At 37.5% G+C, this 15,030-nt stretch overlaps 1 protein-coding gene across 1 annotated transcript in view; it reads right to left on the bottom strand.

Moving 5' to 3' along the window:
- Positions 1-12,595, bottom strand: part of LOC127648988 (neuropilin-1a-like) — a 31,559-nt gene extending 18,964 nt beyond the window's left edge. Inside the window, exons 1-5 of the mRNA XM_052133862.1 lie at positions 12,068-12,595; positions 10,075-10,252; positions 1,827-2,008; positions 710-937; positions 345-512 (exon numbers count right to left, since the gene is read on the bottom strand). Coding sequence (XP_051989822.1) covers positions 345-512; positions 710-937; positions 1,827-2,008; positions 10,075-10,252; positions 12,068-12,128 — 817 coding nt within the window. The 5' untranslated portion in view covers positions 12,129-12,595. The remainder of the gene's footprint in view (positions 1-344; positions 513-709; positions 938-1,826; positions 2,009-10,074; positions 10,253-12,067) is intronic.
- Positions 12,596-15,030: the final 2,435 nt, after the last annotated feature.

The raw sequence follows: 15,030 nt of genomic DNA, 5'->3' as shown, positions 1-15,030 counted from the left end.
ATTGGCTCTGACTTCGGACTGTGTGACCTTGCCTCTTCTGGATTTCCCCTCTGTTTTTTGGATTCTGTAACTAAACCAGTTTCTGCATTGTAATCCATCTCGTCCAGTTTCCGTCACATTGGCATTGCATCTTTATACCGAATTTTGAGCAGGCACAAAGCAGCATTAACTCAGCTGTGTAAAGACACCTAAAGTGTCAGAAAGAATGTGGAAAAAGTGTAAAGGTTTATTGCATTTTGAGTGCATAAAACCTTGGCTCACTTTATATGTACACTTCAGGAAAAATACGCTGAAACTATTATTAGACACACATAGGATATTAATAGTTGGATATGATTACTAACCCTGGTGCTGCTGGGGCCGCTCTGAGCTGTTTCGGATGCTGTAATTGGCTGAGAAGCCCTCCTTGGTGATGGCATTGTCTGTGTGGATGCTGAGAGAGAGAATGCCAGTGTATGAGATTACACTGCCTGGATGTCTGGAACCACAGTACCGACCAATATGAGGCCCAACTGAGAAAAAGAGAGAGAGAGCAATTCAATTCTCAATTCATTCAAAATACTCTATGGGTTTGCACTAACCAACCTTTAATCATTCTGAACAATTCTATCTGTAAGATCTTAAATGGCTGAGTTTGTGTGTGTCTGCTAAAAAGTCTTTCCAATCAGCACCATTTTTACTCTTTAATTTCCACTTTTTTTGTCTCTACCTGTTGGATATCCATCCCATATCTCCAAATAGTCAAATCTGCAAACGGCCCCAACAGGTGGACTTGTATCTGGTTCCATATCGAAGCTCTGAAAATCTAGAAGGATCTCCGCCATCTTGGGTGCGAAGATGATGAAGGTGCACTCCAAGTTATTTGGGTACTTATCAGGGAAACCAGGAGTTTGAATCATCCCATGTGGTGCAGTGAAGTTTCTAGAACATTCAGTTCCTGCTCAGAATGTAAAATTACAGTTTTAAGTTACATAATGTTTTTAAATCACTTATGTATTCATACACAATGTTTTAGTGAGTAAATTATTTGGTAGCAGTTTATAAAAAAATATATCAGTTGCTTATAAATATATTGCTTAAAGGAATAGTTCACCCATAAAGGAAAATTCTATCATCATTTTCTCACCCTCATGTCATCCCAGATGTGTATGACTTTCTACTTTCAGCTGAACACAAATGAAGATTTTTCGAAGAATATCTCAGCTCTGTAGGTCCATTTAATTCAAGTGAATAGTGGCAAGAACTTTGAAGCTCAAAAAGCCAGCATACATGTAATCCACGTGACTTCAGTTGTTATACCTCCAAAAGGTGAGAAAAAGGATAAATATTTATGTTCTTTTTTTACTATAAATTCTCCTCCTGTTCCAGTAAATGGCGATATGCACAAAGAATAGGAATCACCAAAAATATGAGAAATCAACAGAAAATGGATATTTATAATAGGGTTTAAATAGGATTAAATATTGATCTGCTTCTTACCCACACCTGAAGACATCGATTTAATTACTAGAGTTGTATGGATTACTTTTATGCTGCCTTTATGTGCTCTTTGGACCTTCAAATTTCTGGCCATCATTCACTTGCATTGAATGGACCTAAAGAGCTGAGATATTCTTCTTATAACCTTTGGTTGTGTTCTGCAGAAGAAAGAAAGTCATCCACATCTGGGATAACATGAGGGTGAGAAAATTGTTTGTTCACTTTTTTGTGTGAACTATTGGATGAGTCCTTCTTTGTCTCAGTGTTCATGTTTGTGTATTATAATGTTTTAAAGTCTTTGACTGTGCGTGTGATGTGTATTTATAGGTATGTGTGTTTATGGGTACCTGTACGGTGTATTTCATAGCGGATGCTGAATCCGGCTCCTGCGCTTTCATAGTCAGAAGTAAATTTGATGAGTAGGGAGTTTCCACTAGAGACGATCGGAGATGGGGCAATTTTGCCGCAGAACCTCCCGAGAGAGACATCTTTCTCATAGGCACCATCAAACACCTGAACAAAATCATACCTAGACACACACACACACACACACACACACACACACACACACACACACACACACACACACACACACACACACACACACATTTTATTAATTATTAATTTTAATAATTGTAACCACAGTTATAATACATTATAATATTCACCTATTCATATTTACACAGAAAAGATGACAAATTAATGAAAAACTGCATTTCATATGCAACATAACATGTTATGTTATCAATACAGTTGTGTAAACATAAATAGGTAGATATTATAACGTATTGTAACTGTGGTTATACATTTTAATGAAACAAAACAAAGGAATACAATGTGTAGTATATAGCATAACCAATACATTTATAATGCACTTCAAACAACATTATAGTTCATTACATATACAGTCTTTATATAAAGTGCAGCTGAAAACTCTGATCCTCCCTCCTCCTACTATTCACCCTACGGTAACTTTTGGATAACTGAAATTGGATCATTTTGATGACTCGTACAGCATCAGATCTTTCAAGACCATCTGTAACATGAGGTATTTCCTGTCGACCTGACACTGGTTTTACACACAGCCCCCCACAGAGTACATTCACGCTCTCTTGCTCTCCTGTAACCCAAGACACTGACGGTCAGTGTGACCTCTGACCTCTCACCACGATGTGAACCTCTGTGTGAGCTGAAGCATGCTTCATGCCTTTCTGAATTACCCTTGTCCTATTGACTCACACTAGAATCTGATGATCTGTATTTTAATTAAATGATCACAAAAATAAATCAGGAAGATATCTTGTAGCATGATGTGTAGAATTCTGGATAAATTAAAAATGAGTCGATTAATTAACTCTTTTGATTTAATGAACTGGAAAATACAGAATTACTGAGGTTGTGGGTTGATGACAGGTCAGGTTCAATATTCTGGAATTCATAGTTTTATTCTGCTATTTGACATCATCCATTATTTCAAACACAGATTTTGGGCCACCATGATGAATCAGTCTACTGTAAATGTATCATACACTCACACCCCCCCACACAATCACACTCTGAATTTTTGTTGAGTTTCTGTTATTTTTCTGTCAATTTCATCTGTGCAGTTAATTTTTGACTTTAGAATGATCCAAAGTGCAGTACGTTTGTGTTATTAATGAGGACATACTCAAATAAGCCACATTTGGTTTCAATTATCTCCTGCACATATTTCTCGTTTCTCGTTTCATTTTCATGGCACCAAACAAACATACCAACCAACAAACAAGCAAACAAACTGTCTGTTGGTTAATGCATGCATTTGATAAATTCAGAGAGATTTCAGAGGGGTTTTTATCTGATAAGAGGAAGTGTTTATGACAGATTCACCCATATTCTACAAAAGCAGAAACTCACCAGCACAAAGTTTGCTTGTGTATAAAAAAATATCCTACTATTGAGAAACACACACAGAATGAGGATACGAAAGCTGCTTACATTGTGACTTATCGAGAGTAAAACTATTAATAAATGAAACTGTGTTTGCTGCTGATCCCACTCAGCCGTTTTTGTAATCGGGACAGCAATCGTCCTCACGGTTGTTCCCATTCGTGCGGCCAACAGTGACAACAGTGGTATAATCAATCGTGCTGCTTTAGCTCAGATCAAGAAAAAAACGTTATTTTTCAGGCTGGTCCCGCTAATGTGCATTCTCAAGTCTGAATCTAAAAGGTAGTTGGCTCATTTACCTGTAAGGCGGGACCTCTTTTATACATCCGCATATTGGGCATTCCAATTTCCTCTATTCGTTTAATTTTAAGTGCTCTGTCTTGGGCTAAAAACTCTCTGGCAGCACCCATAGCTGACTGTTATTCTTGTTGAATAGCAATGTTCTGTTTACTGTCTGTTTACTTGTGGAAGGATGCCATTGAATGAGTTTAATTAAAAAATGACATTTTCTTTAACTCTGCGGACCTGACGACGGGTCCAAAAGATGGTTATTTATGTCTTCAGCTTTAGTGTGTCAATAGGAAATTGAAATGTTAGACTCTCAAACATTGTGTTACATTCATATGAGCAGACAGAGAAGTTAGTTTGAAATATAGGGCAGAAGAAATAGAAATAAACCTTGTGTAAATTGTCAGCTTTACACTAAGCTATAATGCTATTTCTAGACATTTTACACACACGTTACCAGGCACGATCATATTTTTTTATGAAAATTCACGTTGGATCATCATTTTTTTTTTCCTAGTAAGACCTTTGATATTAAGGTATAAATCGTAATCTTGATAATAATTTTTATATTGTTTTCCAAAAAAATACAAAAAATCCTTTAATTTGATTTATCTTGTTTTAGAAACAACACTGCACAAGATTTTTAGGTTTTTCAGATAATTTAATTTTAACATGTGCATTTTGTCTTACTGTACTAGCAGAGTTTTTATAGTCAAAACAATTGAAAAATATCTACCAGTGCAGAAGTAATTCAAAGTATTTAGAATACATTACTGACCTTGAGTAATCTAATGGAATACATTACAAATTACATTGTACAGCATGTATTCTGTAATCTGTAGTGGAATACATTTCAAAAGTAATCCCTCCCAACCCTGGCCATAGGTTGCCGACCCCTGTTATACAATATTGTTCATGAATAATTGGAATCGTTTTTAGTATTTTTTTCATTTTTAATTTGGGGGGGTTTCTGAAACAATTAGACAAAATTTGCCAATTAGTCCGCAGTATGTTGTAAATGGTGAGCTTTTGAATTTGAGTGTGAAAAATTGCAGGTGGCAGCCCAAAAATGCTCCAGAGTTGTAAAGTTTAATGAACATTTGTGTCCAATAACACACTTCAGCCATGACTATATTCACAATATACTGTAGCACGGCCCCTCATAACTTATTACTTAAAGAAATAGTAACTTTAAAAACATAAAACAGGCCGACAATCTACTACTGTGATAATGCTATTGTTAAGACAACATGATTACCTTTTCTAAATAAAATCTGAGCGTGTTGTGTGTGGTTAGAAGTTACCAGGGAATTTCTATGCAGTTACTAGGGTGTTCTAAATGTTTTAAGTTTGTTACTAGGGAGTTCTGGATCGTTGCTAGGGTGTTCTGGTGGTAACCAGGTGGTTGTGGCCCATGTCAAGTCAAAAGAGCCAACCACAGTCCTAATTATGGCTCGGGTCCCTCATTCAGCACCTCAGTAAGATCATGTTTTATTGTCCACCGGGTGAAATTCATTTTGAAAAGTAATAGCACATCTGTCCTCAACAAAACACATCATTTGAGGTATCATTTATGTCTGCTGCACAAACAGTGTGAGATGAGCTACAAACTGAAGTTTAATGCCTTAGGTTTAGGGGTTTGTTCAAGTATGAGCAATAGTAATGCTGATGCTTGCCTCTGTGTGTGAAAGAATGTGTTAGGGAGGACTGTTAAGAAGGCGGAGAGAGAGAAAGAGTGAGTGCCATTAATGATTAATATGTGCAGCATTACTAAAGCATTCCCACACAACAAAGCCATTAATGCTGTACATAATTTGTAAGCCTCACAATTATGTGAAAAGGGGTTGCAGGAAATTACTTGTGTTTTATCTCTTGGAAAACACATCATAAATCGACAAGCAAATCTGTTAGAAAACAACAAACTATATCTCTCTCTTTACATGGTTAAAAGATATTTCACCCAAAAATCCTGTCATCACTTACTCATCCTCTTGTTGTTCCAAACTTGTAGGACACAAAAGGAGATATTTGGCAGCATGTTAGCTTCTTAGTCACCATTTGCTTTCATTGTATGGAAACGTTCCATACAAAATTTGTATGCACTGAAAGTGAATGGTGACTGAGGTTAACATTTTGCCTAATAGCTCCTTTTGTGTTCTATAGTAGATAGAAAGTCATACGGTTTGGAGCAAAATGAGAGTTAGAGAAGGATATCATTTAAATTTTTGGATGACCTATCCCTTTAAGTGAAGGATGTAGATTGTATGTTTATGTGTGTGTTGTGTGTACGACAGGAACATGTGTGACTGATTTCACACTAATTACATTATTGTCTGGGGATGTGCCGACCAGACCCCTCTCTCTGACACCCCCTTTGATAAGACAAGAATGCACCACACACACACACACACACACACACACACACACACACACACACACACACACACACACACACACACACACACACACACACGAGAGAGAGAGAGAGAGAGAGAGACCCTCTGAAACAAATCACACCAGAGTTAAATAAACTGAAACTAACATAGCCACAATCCCGCATCAGACAAAACATATTGTCACACCAGGACTCTACTCCAAAACATCTGATCTCTCAGCCTAGGTGTGCTACTTTGCACCTGGTTCATTTCAACTAATTTGGCGGATTATTGTACAGTTTTTGTGTCTAAATATAAAGGATCGAGCTTCATCAATGAGAGCTAATTACCATAATTACAATATGACAATTATAAGCTCTTCATGTCCTGGCATGCAGAAATTATTTGTCTCTATGGCAACGCTTGTCGCCATAATTGATCCATGTGCTGCTTTGTTGTTGATGACAGCAAAATAATCACTACCTTAATTCACCTCTATATTCTCTTGCAAAATATTTAAGAGAAAAAAAGAGCTCCAGGAAACACTAGCTGTACTACAATGGCATATCAAACACAAATGTACAGTTTTTCATGTGCAATATGACATGAAATCAAAGTCAAGTCTATTTACTTTCTTAATGCACATTTTTGGTATTACTGTGCACAACTCATCAGTGCATGTTATGGATAAAAAAAAAATTCTTCATTATCTTTTATCAAACTGTACCTTTTCTGCCTCTGAAGGAACTTACTTTTCCGGCAGAAATTCCTTTCAGAATTCAAAAATTCCTCTTTCTTTTCATCCCCTCCCTTCCTGGCTCCATTGTGGTATGAAACTCCGCCTTTTTACTATCAAATCAGATCCGATCAGGACCTACGTTTTTTCTCAAGAATATTCTGTTTCGTTTGGAAATCCGTAAGATTGCGGAAGAGCTTTCATGTTGACTTGACTGTTGAAACCACAGCTATTTTCTTTTCACATGACATCAAGTCGAGTGATTGAAGTGAAAGCTTTCATACAATTCTGAGTTTCCAACTCGACAAAGACATGAATGTTTTTTACAAGTTGGAAACTCGTAATTACAGTCATTCCGACATGCTGAACTCCTCATAGGGCAGCCAGGCAAATCTTGAGAAACATCAATGGGCAACTGCTTTGAACCTCTACTCTGTTACAGAACATGTTACAATAAAAGCCTGTTAGATCGTCCAAAGTGTTTGTTCTCTGCATGAAATCGCAGGAAGGAATGTATACTGTATTTGCGGTTATCTCTTGGATTTTTCCGCAGGGTTGGTTTAAAATGTTCACAGAAACTCTGCAGTTTTGCCACAGCTAAAAAACTGAAGTCCGTCCAAAAACAACACAAAGGCATCTGGTCCATGTTAGAGTGAAGTTCTGATTAACCTTTCAGTTCCGAAACTCATGGAAGTTCATCCAAAACACTCCCATCATTCCACAGCACGCATTAACATTTATGCTGGCAGCAGGATTTAGTTGTGTATATTGAGAACATTTTATCCCTGTGAATGTTTCTGAATGGACAGAAAAGTTTTGGAACTCTCTTGAATTGAGAACAAAAATAATAGTCTTGAGTTATAGTTTAATGCTAAACATAGGGAGCGTATGGATGTATGGAATACATTCAACTAATCAACTAATCATCCAACTGTATGTATACATCGAAGTTGGAGATAGGCTACAATAGGGCTAAAGGCACACCTTAAGGAAATTGTGTTTTTTTCAGGTCAAAATGTATAGCAAGACTGAAATAAATGCATTTTTTATGCTGGATGGAGCAACATAATTAGTTTAAAAATATATATATTTTTTTAAGGTGGTGAGGGAGACTTTTACCCCACACTTTTGGTGTAAAAGGCCCCCAGGGGGGTTCAAGTGATGTCGTCTAAATAGGGAAAATAGTTAAGGAGTCAAATTTGTCAACTACTTTTTTTTCCAAAAGGAAAATACTTCTGAGACTGTAAGATGCTTTTTTGAGTAACAAATTAAGATGATACTTATTCAAAATAAGCACTTCAGAAAAGGGTGCGCCATTTTCTGTACATTTAAATTACATTTGGCCTTTCATAACATCTCAAGTGTTCTATAAACAAATGAATCTCCATTGTTGGATCAGTCAATCCCCACAATGCCCAATTTTTTCATTTTTCATAACAAATCTATTCGGCCCACTGAAGAAAAACAATGTGTTTTATTGGAGGCCTTTCACCCTTGCAACAGAGGGGCTTTTTACCCCCCAAACTCTCCTTCCTGTTACTGGACAGTTATTAAAAACTTTTGATTTAATCAACTTGAACAAAACTGAAAATAATAAATAGGTATTTTGCCTTAAAATAAATGTGATTATTTCAGGGATTCTCATTAGCTACATACATTTCCAACATTTTTAAATTGATTAAATATTAGATCAAATTACTGCAAAATCAAACGTTAGACATTACAGGTGATGACCTCATGGATCAGGAACATTTTGCAGTGTAAAGTGACAAAGAGGTGTTAAGAAAATACTGTGGTAGTTTTTGCTGCTGTTTAGTGTTTTGGGAGAAAATAAAATCAGAAGGGCACTTTACCCCATGGGGACCCCTTTAGCCCCATTGTACCCTATATGTCCATATCTATGTATCGCTTTCCGACAGGTTTGTGTATTTCTTGTAAGTGAGACAGACAAGCGTGGAAGCTTTAAAAAGTCTCTGTTACAAACTGGATAAACATCTTGAATCTTGGCCAGTACATTTAAAATCCAAGGCAAACACATACAGAGTGATTATTTCTGAGCTGAGACATGGTATGCAGTTACCATGTGAAGACCTCCAGAGGACATAGTATGTACAGTATATGTTCCAACAAAATCTTGTGATTGCTTGATTAATTATAGAATAAGATCTCAAATTATTATCTTTGTACAGTTTTGATTTCTGCCAATTTTTTTGAAGACTATGTTTGGAATGGAACGCTTACTGCATAGTATTTTGTATATACTGCCTAGTATTTTTCTAAAGCTTGAACCATTTTAAAGTTTCAAAGAGTAATATGCGACACTGTTATCAAAGACCACTTTAAGTTACATGTTTAATTCAGTGCCGTTCAGTTATCATTTTGGCAGTCTAATCAAATGAGTAAAGAAAGCTTATTAAAAATCATGGCAAATATTAATAATGGTTCATTCATCACACTGAATATGGAAGGTCACGGTGAGTGCATTTTGGTTCCACCTCTGCTTAAGAGAACTGGTTGCAAATATGTAAATATGCTCTGGTTGTAAATATGTAAATATAGTAAATAATCTGGGTACAATATTTCATGCATAACATTTTTTTTCTATACTGTGAACATTATGCATACTGCATATACTTCAGAAATAGCTTGAGCAGTATAGTAGTATGCTATTCAGAAAATACCCTAACTCTCTTCACCACTATATCAATCTCTCACACATACACACACACACACACACACAAACTGATCAAGATGGACTCATCAATCCAAGATATACCACCAAATCAGGCCAATCAGCAGAAAGGACTTTCATTGGTCCCTTGGCACTGAAATCCAACCCAATAGTAAAGCAGCCCTGTGTGACTGACTGCTGTTGATTTACGGCCTATTTACGAGCTGTTTAATGACAGAGAGAAAGTCATCAAACCATTCTCATTTATGAGATTTGGTTAACTGAACCACTGAAATGAGCCACAAGGCAATAATAAGCTCAGACTCCAACCTCAATATAATTTAATGTCATTGTCTTTCAGCTTCATCATTAGGAAAACAATCAGCTTAATTACTCATGAGAAGCTGAGGCCTCATCAATCTCATCAAAATGAAATCATAGAGTTTCGACTCCTTGCATTTTTCACATTCTCAAAGATATTCTCTTGGGGGAAAAACAAAGGGGTTTGCTTTCAAACCAGGTAGAACCGTTATGTATAATGTCTGTGATTCATGATGCCTCAGTTTTCTCCTGGACATGAAGGACGGTGGACTTACTTGCACTCCCGGCTCTCCAGATCAAAGTGTGGGTTGAAGTTGATGAGGATCCTCTGTTGAGGCTTCGGCGCCTGGATCAGCCAGGTACACTGCTGGTTCACCGGGTATCCAGATGGGTAACCGGGCGAGGTCACATATCCGGCACTGTTGATCGTGATTGTCGAACCGCAGGAACTTTCTAAAAACCAGAGAGGCACATATATTGTTTAAAAAAACCAAACTGATAACTGTTAGTCACTTAACCTTACATGCATCCCAGATATTCGTGTCAAACTAACCCGATAACCCGACACCCATAATGTCACCCATAATGCACTCTAATCTAACATGCTGTTTGACAGATCATCGATTCAGGATCAATGTCTCTGAGCTGACAAAACAGCCCATTTGATTTGCTGTATAGGGTAAATTCAGGTAAATTGGGCCACAGAGATCTTAGTGTCAAAAACTGGCTCAATTTACCTGAATTCACCCTACATGGGTGTTCAGATGTGGTGTGGTGTAGATATGCCAATGTGTCTGGGTGTTTGAGTTTGATAACACACACACACCCAACACTCTCCCTCTCTGTCTGTCTGTCTCTCTCTCTCTCTCTCTCACACACACACACACACACACACACACACACACACACACATGAGGCTATGAGGACTCTCCATAGACATAATGATTTTTATACTGTGTGAACTATAGACCCTACCCCTTAACCTAACCCTCACAAAAAACGTTCTGTATTTTGACATTTTTAAAAAACAAACATTGTTTAGGTGTTTTTTTAAGCAATTTGAATAATGGGGACTCTAGAAATGCCCTCATAAACCACATTTATAGCAAAATACACTTGTAATTACCAGTTTGTAATCAAAATCCTCGTAAATCACCCAAACGCACGCACGCACGCACGCACGCACACACACACACACACACACACACACACACACACACGGAGACTGACTAAATCTCACTCAGTACACTCATACATTAACCCAATATAGACTAATCTGCTCATCTTATAATAATAATGTATGAGTAAATAAATACATAATAACCAATTTTTTCCTGGAATCTCTGTAAATATGTGTTTTCAAATGTGCTACACGCCATTGGTTCTCAACAAGGGGGTCGGGACCCACTAGGGGGCCTCATCACTCTTCTAGGGGGGCCACAAGATCTCTTAAAATTATTTAAAATATGATAGATTATTAGATTTTTTTATATAATTATTATAATTCAACTTACTGAAAATGCAAAAAATATGTAAAATATGTAATAACTCCATCACTTTTTATGAAGAACATTCAGTTCCAGACATTTCTGGAATCACAAGTTTTAAGGAAATATCTTATAATAATATCTAATAGCCTACATGTGGTGGCCTCCGAATATTTTCTCCAACATTGATGGACCTTGGAGTCAAAATGGTTGAGAAACACTGCTATACTCTCTAAAAGGTACCTTAAGGAGCTATTTCCACCCGATTTTAACATTTGTTTTGTTGTTGTAAACTAATGTATTCAGGTTGATTCAGAAATGTTTGAATTTTTTATTTGAATAAAACCAGCTAATTTAGATTTAGATTGCATATGAGGCTCATTTTTAGGTTAACATTTCCAGTCTAAATAAATTAATTACTAACAATAAAATATTTTCAAGTCAAATATATTAGTCAACCTGACCATTACTGTAGTTAGACCCCAGCGAAAGTCATTTCTAATGGTAATATCAATTATGCATTGCCCAACTGCACATTTTCACTTTTTACAGTGTAGAAATATTGCATAGGCTACTTATGTACAGCCATATATGTCGCTTTGTGCGTAATGACATGTCCCCATTTTAATTACTGCTTCTTTCTGTTTTCCACTCTGAAACAGCAGCCAGCAGGTGACCAGCCTCTGCAATAACGGGCCAAAGCAATAAACGCTCACAGAGCTCCTCTAATGTTCGCTGCGCAACGATGTTCAGAACTGAAAAACACCAATGACCAACTCACCCGTTAAAGCGGGAACCACGGACAATCCCGTTAAAGTCACCAAGAGAAAACACCAATACATTCTCAAACAAATCAGTCTGTTCAAAAATATCCTCTGGATTTTGTTAGTTTGGAGTCTGGAGAAAGCGCGTCAGCCGGAGCGCATTCTGTCACTCAGACCAGCGAACTGTCGTCTCCTCTTCCATGCGATGGTGTTCATCAAAATTCCTCATCCTCAGAACGGAAAATGGGTATTCTCAAATAGCCAGTCCTGTAGTTGCTATAAGTCTTGAGACACTTGACAGCGTGTCCTCGTTGGCAGCTTCTGCTCGCGAGCGTTTAGGTCACTGCCTTTAAATAACTGATTTCCGTCCTCTCTGTCACTAGTGGGTAAATTTAGTAGCTTCTCATTGGTGTGAAGGCTTCAGCATCCGATCTGAAGACTGTGGGTCTCATAACTCTGGGCGCACACACGCTGCACTGGTTGCGCGTTCCTCCCGTTCCTCCTCCTCGAGAGAGAATGGTCAGGACTGGAGACGAGCAAACCCTCTAACCCCTTCAAGGCAGAGACGCGATGTCTCTCTGCCAGCCAGACACGAAGACTGTGAGCCAAACCAAAGAGACTTTGCACTCTTTTGCGTGGGAGCAATATGCTGAAACAAGATGTTCCTCAAAGTACCCAATTAGCGCAAGGAGGAAAGTAACAAAAAAATGTGGTCTTTGGGACGTTTGCCATCGCAAACACTTGTTTTTAATTGTTAGACATATAACGCACATACATAATTGGCTGCTGTGATGGTTTTCTAAGCTTAAAGGAATGTTCCAGGTTCAAATACAAGTTAAACTTAATAGACAGCCTTTTTGTGGCATAATGTTGATAACCTCAAAAATAATTTCGACTCGCGTTTATTTAACAATAAGAATAAGAATCGCGGTTGTAACGCAGCGCTTACAATGGAAGTGAATGGGGGCCAGGGGCGAAAATTTCATCAAAATGTTGGGGCAATTCTCAAGAGCAATTTTTGAAGGGGACACCAAGTTTTTTTTTGTTGTTGCCCCGTTTGCATTTGTATTATTTTATTTCTTAAACAGTTATTCTAAGAATATATCATTATATTATTTACAACCCTCACATAGGCTTATGGGCCAGTGCATAAACATTCAAATGCACATGGTTTCGAAAGTATAGCCAAAAGACATTAATATTATATGCGTCAACATGATTTTAGTGTGATAAAATCGCTTTAATCACTAATTTTATCAGTGTAAAGTTATTGGCTATCCAATATACGACACAGGGGCATAGATTCCAGGGGGGATGGGGGGGGAAGTAACCCCCTCAATAATCAAATCAAGAAAGTACAAACCCCTCAGTATTTTTACCACGATCAATGGAAATACGTAAATGCTTCACGTTGCAACCCCCTCGAAGTTCAAGCCAAATCTACGCCCTTGTGTAAAATCATGTTAACACATAAAATGTTTACATGTTGTGGCTATACTTTTGTAACGATGTGCATTTCAGCGTTTGTAGACTGGCCACCTTCACTTCCATTGTAAGCGCCTTGCTGTAACTGCGAATTTGTCTTCTTTTTTTTTCATAAACGAGAGATGAGTCAAAATATTTTTTGGGGGTAATCAACATTATGCCACAAATACTGTCAGTTAAGCTTAACTTGTATTGAACCTCTCTTTAATGCAAGGGGCTCACATTGCACAGGAATTGAAGTAGATCTTTGCACATTGTGATAAGGATTCGAAGCACGGCAACTCCATGAATCTGTTTCTCTGGCTTGTGACACAGTGACATAAAAATGTGTAGCACGTAGTCACTTTCAGTGCTCAGAGGCGCACCAGTGCAGCCAGCACTGCAATCTGATCATCCACTGGGAGAGAGAGAGAGAGAGAGAGGCCAAATATTTTTCAGCGCAGTCTGCTCACGGAGATGTTTCACAAGGTAATACCCCTAGTGTGATGGGTGAAGAACATGAAGTGAGCTGACAGTGGCTATTAAGGACTTCAGCAAGCGGCACTGACCATCATCTCAGTTCACCCAAAATGAAAGGTTTGTTTTCAAGAGTAATCTTCATGTCACTCCAAAACCATATGACATTTATTCTTCCGTGGAACACAAAAGGAGATACTTTTAGTAATGTTTACGTTGCTCTTTCAAAAAGGACAGAAAGCACCATATACGTGTGCTACTTTATTTGTCTTCTGAATCTATACTATAGATTTTTGTGAGGACCAAACTAAACTTTCTTCTTTACCATAGCTCTCAAATATATTTTCACTTTCTGATATTCAAACTTAGCGCATGAAGATGGGCCACACTATTGGTTCTAGCATGTCTCTGGCTCGCTAATATCTGCAAAAACATGTATTTGTTTTGTTCTAAAAAGGAAGAACGTCAAAGGGATTTGAACGCAATGAGAATATAACATAATTTACATTCGCTCATCCTGGAGCAGGTACTGATTGTTCTAAGCCCTAGGCGATAAGTAACCAAATCATTCTCTTAAGATAACTAAGCAGTTAATGAAATCAAATTTCAAGACACTCTGAACTCGAGTTAAAATGCCATTAACCGATCAGAAGACACGAAGGACATACCCTTACAAAAAGTATCATGGTGGTACCATGTTATTTTAATACAAGTTAAGCTCAGTCGACAGCGTTTGTGGCATATTACAAAAATACATTTGGACTTGTCCCTCCTGGGTTCCAGTGAGGCACTTACAATGAAAGTGAATGGAGCAAATCCATAAATGTTTAAATACTCACTGTTTCAAAAGTGAGATAAAGTGTGATATAGTGTGATATATGTGATAAAATCACTAAGTAATCTTTTCTGTGTAAAGTTATCTGTAAAGTAAAGCTATCAGTGTTACCTCGACTTTTGCTTTATTTAAAGAAAAGGACAGACAAGTCAAAATTATCTTACATCATGCCACTAATGCTGTTGATTGAGCTTTACTTGTTTT

This window comes from Xyrauchen texanus, chromosome 9 (assembly GCF_025860055.1).
Source record: "Xyrauchen texanus isolate HMW12.3.18 chromosome 9, RBS_HiC_50CHRs, whole genome shotgun sequence".
Lineage (NCBI taxonomy): Eukaryota > Metazoa > Chordata > Actinopteri > Cypriniformes > Catostomidae > Xyrauchen > Xyrauchen texanus.
The sequence above is the reverse complement of the archived record's forward strand: the minus strand, read 5'-3'. Positions and strand labels throughout refer to the sequence as shown.